This window comes from Borostomias antarcticus, assembly GCF_949987555.1.
Source record: "Borostomias antarcticus genome assembly, chromosome: 6".
Lineage (NCBI taxonomy): Eukaryota > Metazoa > Chordata > Actinopteri > Stomiiformes > Stomiidae > Borostomias > Borostomias antarcticus.
The window spans coordinates 9,561,241-9,571,985 of record NC_140239.1 but is presented as its reverse complement, the minus strand read 5'-3'; the positions used below and the strand labels follow the sequence as shown (position 1 = coordinate 9,571,985).

General features: G+C 44.3%; 1 protein-coding gene across 6 annotated transcripts; it reads left to right on the top strand.

Moving 5' to 3' along the window:
• The first annotated feature begins 273 nt into the window (after positions 1-273).
• On the top strand, positions 274-3,719 carry LOC311310047 (uncharacterized protein). Of its 6 annotated transcripts, XM_084439427.1 has the most exons (10): positions 274-326; positions 883-968; positions 1,065-1,146; positions 1,383-2,061; positions 2,151-2,240; positions 2,361-2,477; positions 2,587-2,658; positions 2,772-2,998; positions 3,091-3,243; positions 3,346-3,719. In XM_084439427.1, exons 5-10 carry the CDS (start codon positions 2,192-2,194, stop codon positions 3,487-3,489), a joined length of 762 nt encoding a protein of 253 aa, XP_084295553.1. In that variant the 5' UTR covers positions 274-326; positions 883-968; positions 1,065-1,146; positions 1,383-2,061; positions 2,151-2,191; the 3' UTR covers positions 3,490-3,719. The 6 variants fall into 6 exon arrangements, with proteins under 6 accessions (XP_084295553.1, XP_084295552.1, XP_084295555.1 ...); XM_084439426.1 differs by having other exon boundaries at positions 289-968; XM_084439429.1 differs by having other exon boundaries at positions 289-1,146; positions 1,383-1,454; positions 1,881-2,061.
• Positions 3,720-10,745: the final 7,026 nt, after the last annotated feature.

Genomic DNA, 10,745 nt, shown 5'->3' with positions numbered 1-10,745 from the left:
AGATTTGCAGTCTAGGCCTAATAAAAAGAATGATAAAAAATATGCCTATGAATAAAGTCCTAATTTTGCAACCTAAATGTGAGCAATGAACGCTGAGCAGTGAACGTAGAATGCAAGGCATTGGGCTACTTTCTTAGGTAAAACAATTCCAAGAACTAGACAAACAAGTTACACACTCTGTGCCAGTAGGTGGCGGTATGCACATTAAAGTTTGCGATCCGCCACTAAACCTAGCGAAGGAGAAGAAGAACGGTAAACTTCCGCCCCGTTTCAAACAGAAGTGATTGAGAAAGACCAACACGCTGTCTCCCCGCGACAACACAGATGTAAGTATCTAAATTTCAATGTATACATTAGTATGTATACATACATACTATGTATTTTGGTATCGTCCCAGATAAAACACCAACGTTATGTGCAAGCTACCCTTTTGTAATGATTATCTATATGCAGATGCTTTCCAATGTTGGCTAACTAGCTAGCCAGCTAACGTGATTAGCCTTTTTCGGGCATGGTGGAGTCTTGAGAAGAAGACTCGCGCGAGCTCCTGCACGTTCGTACTGTTTCATCGCTTGGAATAAAATGTGATAATTAGCTTACTCATTGATTTCGCATTAACCCACGACACCGTTAGTATGTGTTTGTTTTTAGGCATTCATTTTTCCGAAGTTAACGTTAACAATACTAGAAGCCCCAACAACGGAGCTAGGCTAGCTAGCAGGATTTGTTATAGCAGCCATCTTGGCTCATTTGGTTACAGCAGCCATCCTGGTGGATTTCATGTTACTCTTAACTGTTGAAATGGTTGCTCATTCTGTCAAACGGGTAAAGAATTGTGTACTACGTTTTCACTCACATACAAATCCAAATTTTGCATAATAGGTACTCATGATGTGGACTACTAATAGAGGCGCTAAGACGGCCCCAGGCGTGGCCAGGGGCAGTCCTGGGACAGCACCACAGGCTCTGTGAGTCTTGTTCAGTTGAATGCCCTCATGAGTATTAACAGAAGAGCACCATATACATATGCACACATACACTCTAACATGTCGCTCTCTCCTCAGCTCAGCCCAATGGTCTCTGATGGTTCTGTCTGGCCAGCCCTTAGGTGGAGAAACACCTGATCATCAATATAGGCAGGCACACGTAAGTACAAATGCACATACGTTTCCATAGACGGGATAAACAAAAGGGAATATTGATATTGAGTTAATGTTAGCGGTAGACACGTGAGATTCATAAGACGCATCACTGACGCCACAATATCAGGGAAATTGAGCAATTGCTTCCCTGTAGTGCAAACTTGCAAGATTCGCTCAGTTATTAACCCTTCTTGCCTTTTTTGTTGTTGGTTTTCTCTCTCCTCCTTCCTCTCTGTGCAGTTCTCCTGTGTGCTGAGCCGCTATCTCATGTATTGCCACTGCTGACAGGGTAGAGCTCAGCCCCATGCAGAAGTGAGTGATGAGGAGAGGGAAGATCATTTTCCCGTTTTTTTCCCCCTCCAGTTCTAGGAACCGTCTCAAGAATGTGTTCCCCACTTTTATGCCTTTAAATCAGGGTTGCAGTATTCCAGGTGTGTGGCCATGGCCATGAACACCAGTAGAGGAGGGAACCAAGTGTCTCATTCTCTCTCCACAGTTGTGTGGTTGTAACCCCCCACTAGCTACATATTCATTCAATCTTTATTTAACCTCGTGAATCAATTGAGAGTAAGCTCTCATTTACAATGACGTATAATCACTCTATATTTGAACTTGTACTACAGGTGAGATAATACTTTTTAATGGTCTCTCTCATTCGCTCTCCTAGCTGTGATGTTAGAGTTGTGCAAGACTTGGGTGTTCTCCTGCTCTGAGTGCCCATTCTCCTATACCTCCCAGATCTACCTCCACAAGCACATCAAGAGGAGCCATGACAACCTCTGTCTGCTGAGGAACACACAGAGCATTATGAAGTAGCCAGTGCCTTGGCGAAGGTGTTTGAGCAGCAGTCATCAATGGATTAACTCCCAAGACACAAGGAAGAGACAGCGCAACACACGCTATGACTCCAGTGACGAAGGTAATATAATAAAGTGCATTCAACAGTCCCAAAAGAGTACTACTTGAGTTGACTAATCTGAGCTAATTTACCTCTACTATATGTTCCAGTGCCCAGGCAGCCGGTCGGCAGAACTCAGACCAGACCAGCTATGCCAGTTGCCAGAGCCGGAAGGCCTGCTCTGCCAGTTATCAATGCAGGTATCCATGCATGTTTGTGTTGGTGAAATGTCTATGCATATTTGCACACTTAGTTAACTCAGGACTTTCGGAAGACTCATGTACTCAGTTCACTAATTCGCTCATCTCACTACTCGGCAGTAGATGTTCATCGCCCGGGTCCTTTGAGCCAAGGCGCTGTGAGCCCAGGCCCTTCAGCCCTTCAGACGTCCAGGCACGAGCAGCATGCATCAGCGATTAGCACCCCGGCCAGACCAGGTCAGGGTCTGACATGTCTCATGTCGAGTTGATTCTTCCCCTTATGCCAGAATCACTACGCCGCCAGCACCATAGTTTCCTGCTCATCCCTTTATCCTCTGGTTTTCAGGTTGTTCTCTGATGCCATCGCCTGTGAGACCAACAGCTCCAGCAGTGTTGCCATCAAGCTCTGCAGATGCTGGTATGCTGAATTTTGTGAACTACTTCATGCTGCATGTAGGGGTATACTTTGAGCTGAATATCCATTATGGGACCGTACAATTACTTATAGCCACATCTGTGTTTAATATCCAGACTTCCAGAGGATGATGTGTCAGCAGTTCTCCAGCGTCATGCAGAGTCTGAGGGAGATGGCACAGACAATGATGAGACTGGAGCAGAGGCTGGAGCAGAGACTGTCCGGCGAGTCTGCAGACAGCTATCGGGGAGCAGTACTGGATGACCTGCACCCTGCTAAAACGGAGGAGGAGCTGCTGGTCTTGGAGGAGCAGCTGAAGGACAAGGATCATCAAAGGAAGATGGTGAGTAACTTCAGGGCAGAACTTTGTTCCTTATTTTTGCAGGGAAGTGTTAAGGAAATGTAAAAGTAAATGATTGTCTTTATGTTTTGCAGACACGATATCTGAGCTTCATGCCATGTGCATTGAAACCATTCCCTTTTTGGTTAAAAGGTGCAGTTATGGCCTGTAAGCCAAGCACCACTGTGACGGAGGTGTCTGCCCAGCTGCAGGAGATGCTGAAACATGCCCCTGCTCGATTCAAAAAGGTATGTGATGTCAGGCAGTTAATTTTCTCGTATCCAGTGACATGGCACGCTTCCAATGAACGTATGCGACTTGCTTTTACAGCCATTTCATTATGTCCTTAGGCATCTGCTCCAGCCCAGCTGACCTCCCCAGCCCAGCCCCTGACCGCAGCTCCAGCCCTGACCACAGTGGAGTATTCAGATGAGGATGACCTCTTCTGCCCAGACCCTCGATTCAGATGTGGGACCCCCAGCCCGTCTCCCTAAACCTGCCTTTCCAGCCTGCAAGGATGGATGCCTTTTTTGTAAATAGTTTTTGTAAATTTTAACCTTTTTTTTGTGGGATACAAAGGTCTGTTCCCGGTCTGCCTGCCACAGAATGCGCACTGTTTCATTTTTGTTTTTAGAACTTTTGCAATTGTCAGATAATGGGTTGCTAGCCAGAGCTTGTACATGCTTTTTTTTGCTTTTCTGGCTATGCGTAATGTGACAGACCGTAAACCTCATCCTTGTAAATATGTATACTTTTAATTAGTAATGTACTTTGTGTAATAAAATGTTCTAAACTGTTAATGGTGTTCAGTCTTATATTGGTTTGTATAATGCTTGCTGCTATATCCCCATATAGCATTAATTCGTTTTTGTACTGGTAAATGCTAAATATAGCCAGTGGTACTGCAAATGCTAAATATAGCCAGTGGTCAGTAAGTGACCATATTTGCACCGTGCGAAAAAGACGTGCAGACCAAGTCATATAAATACCTGTAAATCTAGTGTCAGCCAGGTGAGTTTATGACGGAGGTTCCTGCCCACGTTTTTTGCACGCGGCCGCACCGTATTTGCACCGTGCGAAAAAGACGTGCAGACCAAGTCATATAAATACCTGTAAATCTAGTGTGAGCCAGGTGAGTTTATGACGGAGGTTCCTGCCCACGTGATCACGTGCGTTCTTTGCACGCGGCCGCAACTTCGGAATGACGTGTCGTTCTTACGTAGCGTCTACTAAACGGCAGATCTCGCGTTTCCGTAAATGGCCGCGTAATTTCCGCACGCGGCGCACACGAATCGTCACCTATAGCGGCCGTATGTCGAACGTTCGCGCAACCTGCGTGTGTTAGTAGGGAAGCTGTCTGATCCAGCTAGCTATCTGTCTTTATCCAGCATGTTGACGTTAGCTAGCCTAATGTTTGGAATGTCAGCTAGCTGTGTTAATTATCTTAGCATGCTAACGTTAGCTCTCAATGCATTTGCTTTTGGTAACGTTAGCCCTCCAGTGCAATGGCAGAAACACAGCGCACCATACTGTACTCTTCCCTGGCATAAACACAGCGCACCATACTGTACTCTTCCCTGGCATAAACACAGCGCACCATACTGTACTCTTCCCTGGCATAAACACAGCGCACCATACTGTACTCTTCCCTGGCATAAACACAGCGCACCATACTGTACTCTTCCCTGGCAGAAACACAGCGCACCATACTGTACTCTTCCCTGGCATAAACACAGCGCACCATACTGTACTCTTCCCTGGCAGAAACACAGCGCACCATACTGTACTCTTCCCTGGCAGAAACACAGCGCACCATACTGTACTCTTCCCTGGCAGAAACACAGCACCATACTGTACTCTTCCCTGGCAGAAACACAGCGCACCATACTGTACTCTTCCCTGGCAGAAAATCTACTTGCACCAGGTGCAAACTGTGCTGTAAGGTTTCCGAAGCGATAGCCTACCATAACTGTTGTGAGCGTGCTTTGTTGTATAGGCCAATACAATAGGCAAAGTTACGAAGTCAAAGGTGGATATAAGTCAGTTTGTCTCCACAAGAATCTCCCGATTATCTCTCGCTCAAACTTAATTCGATATAATTTAGACTTACTGATAAATAGCCTATTGTTGTAATTTATGCTGTTTTGCATATGCAAAATATCGATGCTATTACTAATCGCTTTTATAATTTGTCCCCTTTTCTTGTAGCCAGATCACTACATTTCCAATACTGGGACTCGGGAGGTCCAGGTCTCTTCAGGGCTCTGGAGGTGTGCAGGTCCTGGAGGACAGGTTGCAGCCAATGTCACCTAATGATATTATAAATGTTACAACACCGCCCTGTTTTATGAGAAAGTAGCCTATGTCTTAATTTAATGTCATGTTGTATGCGCAACAATTACCTCGGAAAATAAAGACGTAGTCCTACAGTACCCGTGCGGGTTTTTGTCATTTATTTATTCTCACATTTGAACTTGATCAAACACACCTGCTGTGTACTGAATCGTTTGTCCTAAGGTCTTGTATGTTGCAGCGTTGTGATGCGCATATAGAGGCTATTGTGCTAAAATTATGACTACATTTCAGGGTGGGTGGAGGTGAAGATATTAAGTCAAGTTATTATGTTCCTTTCATAATTTACAACTCTAAATAATTGTAATTCTGCAAAACATTCTGAAAGTTGTGTAAACCTTATCATCACTGTGGCATCTGCTCCACATAATGTTGATCATCCCAGCACCTCGATCCGACCCAACTTCAGGAAGCATTGCGCATTTTGGGATTAAACAGCTCCAGTAGATATATTCTATTATAACCAGAGGGCATTACAATAACATTCAAAACGAGATCTATTGACTGCATGACCTGTTAGTCTCCAGACTCCGGAGTAGGCTATACCCCTTGACCGCTGCGCTCACGGAGTCGTGGTGCACGGCCCGCTATCTCTCCAAACGCATGCAGTCTCCCACATAATTCGGGGTAGGATAAGTAGGCTACATGTAGGCTACATCCTCTCCCCCTTTCTGTAAAGCGCACATTGTGTTGCCTTTGTATATGAAACAAGCTATAATGATTGAATTGATCTGACTAATAATCAGTTATTGCGGTGGTATTCCACTCAATTCCTTTATATCACCACAACTGACAGATGTTCCCAGAACAGTAACGTTTCAGTGTTCAACTGGCTTTGTTGGACACCTACTAAGATAAATAACGTTAGACTGGTGAACAATGCGGATGTTATGTCGGTTTCACAGCGCAAATGATCTGTCTTCTGGTAAGACCCACAGTTGCAATTATTTGACTAACTAGGTCTATACTGTTCGTAGCTGGCTGAAAGCTATAGTCTAATAGCCCAAGCCTCCAAGCCTGCGTGGCCGGCTGCAGGGGGCTTTTCCTCTGTCGCGGGGGAGACGTGCCGTCGTTATACCTTTATCGTACTTTTCCCAAATAGGCCTAATGCAAATTCGAGGATACGGCCTGTTAGGTAGCGTGTATCTTTATAATGTTTGGGGGTTAATATAATATTAAGGACTTTGTAAATGCCCCTAGCAGCTAGAAAAATGGCTATTGATCTGGCTGTTGCGCGATCTAGCTCTTGTGTTGTTTAACTCGGAGCGGTGGTAGCTATGGTAACGGGGCACACGCCTGTCAATCATAATGATTCCAGTTGGTCATTTGCTCAGAGAACTGTCAATCAGTTGTTATGAATCACGCCCAGTTTTGAGTGAGTGAACTTTTTGAGTGGCAGATTCAGACCTCTAAAAACATGTTTTAAAAGAATTTGTATGGATGAATTCTGAAATAGTTAAACACATGTGTTTTGTTGTTGCCTAAAGATACCTGGAAAGTGTTATATTGAACCACCATGTTAATCCTTTAACTACTCGGAGAGGAGACGAGAAGAGCCATCTCATCAGAGCCGGGCGGCCATACATCCTCCATCAAAATATGAATACGGGTTACATTCTTCCAGCTTGTTTCAAAATCTCTGGCGTCTCACTTTCAAAGGGTCCCTCACGGCCGGGCCACCACAAAGGGCTCTTCCAGACGCCGTCTCCCAAGGCGATCAGTGGAACAGCCAGGGGGCAAGGTTGTCTCTGGGGGGCTTCAGGGGCCACGGCGTCCCACTTTTCTGACGATCTTTAATTAAAAATCCCGACCTCCGTGGGGAGCACACACTCTTCAGGGCCCAGAGATGCTGTCACCATTCCAGATATTTGATACTGCGTATTATTGAATTGGCGGCCATCTTGTCCTGAGATCAATATAGCATAGACCACTTATTAATCTGCTTTAAGAACAGCATTGGTTCTGCCTATTGATGTGAGAAGCCCTGAGCCTCACTGCAGAGGCTGTCTGGTTTGATCATTTTCAATAAAGGAGAGATATAATGTGATTTCTATACAGGGAATGGTATCTGTGTGTTACAAGGTAATCTACTGTATTTGCTGCCTTCCCATAACTGTATACCAAGCCCTAAACCCTAAAGGTAACCCTAAACTTGTGAGGACCCCATATCCTCACAAGTATAGTTAAAAATACATACACGCACACACACACACACACACACACAAGCACACGCATGCACACACTTGGGCATGCACGGAGGCACACACACACACACACACATCTAACTGCACAGTGTTCTGCCTGATATAGCTGAGGAGAGGAGAGATTTTCCCAGAAATCTCTCAGCAGGAGCTGTATTAGAGGGCTTGGAGAAGCTGCAGTGAGTCTGCAGGCTCGGGGGAATTCTCCGTACAGAGACAGCGCTGAGTAGAGAGGGGTTGTACGGTGTTTGGATATGACATTATAAAAGCACTTTAAAGAGAGGAATATACAACCAGGCCTGGAGAGACTCACATCTCGGTTTTAATGAGCCAGTACCACTTCAAGTTTAAAAGATAAACTTGGAGCGCTTTCTTAAAACAAAACGAGTGCAGATATACAGTAGGCCTCTGAGAGCAGTTAGGTAAAGCCGTGAAGGCTGAGCCAGACAGACAGGCGAATATTAGCTGCTCAATTTTTCACCATATCCCTGCATATCAATACAAAGTTAACATAGCCTATCTCTAGGGGCCATTAACAATACAAACATGATATATCGGCAGGGGCCATTCTGGCACCAAAGACAGTAAATATAGTGTTTTTTTTATCTAAAACATAACCGTTTCCCCAACAGGCATGCCAAAGACAAGGTACCATCTCTGCCTGCTGTCTCGGTGGAGGTTTTCGAGGGGAGTAGCACCCAGCCAAGGACACGCTAAGCAGACAGATATACTGCCCTACAAAGGCAAAAGACCTTAACTCGCCAGAGTGCAGAACTGAGAAAAATGACTTTTAAGTTTTTTTGTTGTCCAGCCAAATCTATTGTAGGTAGGATATTGAAAATTTGGCAATTATTTGTTTTTCTATGAAGTAATTTATCTACATAAAAATATTTAGTTCAAACTTGACCTTTGACCCTTATTTGGAAGTTACTGTACTCTGCCTTTGCATTGCCTGTAAATAATACAGAGTCATGCCAAGGCAAAAGGCAGTAACTTCCATTTGATCAATCAATTGGTTTATGGTCACTATACAAAATCAGTATATGATAATAATGATACCATCTGCATACAATCTACTGATCATGGCACAATTAGGCTTGATGTAATATATAATATAATGTAAATGAGTATGAATTAATGTGTATTTGAAGGCATTACAAACTCGCACATCATTAGGCCCTATTTATTACATTATGATTATGACAGGGGTGCCCACACTGTCGTGGAGATCTACTCACTGGATGAATTATAATTATAGGCCTATATATAATTATTTAACCTATAGGTGGTTAAATACCTGGTGTAAACCATTCCAGATAATGGCTGTGACCACAGCATTATGAAGATCGAAAGAAAAAAAACAGATATCAATTCATAGCGAACGTGATTGGATGTTGTTGTTTTTTTACATCACAAACGTCAACATCCGTTCGGTCAACAAACACACGTTCTTGCATGTGGAGGATAACTTTTTGCAAACAATGTTAGACAATGTTGAATGCAAGGGTTACAACCAACGCAAGGATAGTGGACTCAGACTCGCGTTTTGTATTGAATTGGATTATGTCAGTAGGATAACCTGTCAGCATGTCAAGAAAGAATAATGGATTTAACGTTTTGAATGCAGCGTACTCAAAACAGCTGTGGATATAATTTGTCGGCGTTTGCAATAGATTTGATCAGGTTAAAGAAAAGGTAGGCAATGTTTATCTTTATAGGCCTAATTGTGAATCATTAGTGCTGAACATATTGCGTGCGTGTGTATGATTAGGCTAGGAGTTGTGTCTCACTCGCACTCGCGCCTGTCCTAGAAAGTGTCTCACACTGTTGGGCTATCACAGTCCGCCAAGTTTGTTTCGCTGTCGAGCTGTCAAAGGCTTACAGGAAAAAATAATAATTAATTGGTTATGATTTACGATAACTTATAGCTGGCAAGCATTGCTTCTTTCCAATGCGTTGTTTGCATTGTTCTGATCGCATGAGCAGTGTTGATTCTCAAGTTATAACTAAGGTGTGTGTCAGAAATGCTTCGGTGACAGATAGACTATTATACAAATATAGAACCGTAACTTGAGCGCAGTAAACAGTAGGCTAACTCCACGTTGATGCACAGCAAAACAAAGGCAGAGCTACCGTATCTCAAATCGAATGTTGAAGAGTGCCGAGAAGCCATGGCAAAGAACCGTAACTGAAGTTACGTTCTTCTGCCTTGGCTTCTGTAGCGCTTTTGGAAGTTAAGGTAAAGTCAACCCACTATTTTCTCGAAAAAACAACACAATTGACTCAAGATACTTGTCCACATGATAAAGTATATGCTTAATGTCCCAAAAATGACAAAAACTCATTTTCGACAAAAATTAAGTTACGGTCTTCTGGCTTTGTAGGGCAGTATAGCACGTCCTGAATATCCGAACAGTGCAGCGGGGCTCGGCGGTCTTCAAAACACTTCACCTAGAGCGGCTGACAGGACTTCACCTAGAGCAGCTGACAGCTGAGGGACCAGCTGGACCTCCCGCCCGGCACGGAGAAGAGGTAGGAGGAATACTGTAATGGTGTCCAAACATACCAAATGGAAGACATGGTACCACATTACAAGAGAGGATTAGAAGGGGCGGATCAAGACGGGAGCCAAGATTCAAATCTGTGGGACTCTCCGGGACACTAGCCACACTATAGCCTGGGAGGGAGTCTACTCCAGGACACTAGCCTGGGAAATGTGCTTGAATGTACATTATTTGCCTGGCCAAATCCCAAATCAGGAGAAAGATGGAGCAGTAGCCTAATACATTTATAATTGTTGTTGATTTAAGATGTTGGCCCAGTCCCAATAGCCTACCCCTTGCCCCTGCTACCACACACCCGTACCCCTCCGCTTTGCGCGTCACTACGTCCCGCAGCAGCGGTGCAGTAGCCTAGTCCTTGTTACCGCTGAAACAAATGCGTTACAATTTCTGTCTGCCTTGTAGTAGCCTACAAAGCCAGACACATGAGATAATCACAGCAAAATGTTTTCCTATTCCCCTCCCAGCCAGTGCTCCCAGAACTGCATAAAATATCCAGACATTTACCTCAGTTTCTTTCTGCTCTGCTGCAACTACAGTATAGCGAAGCCATTTAAAACCAGCACCTGGTTCATTTGGCCATGCCTTCCCCGCCCAAGTCAATTTCGCTGCTCCGCTGCACTGAGTTTTACCCCT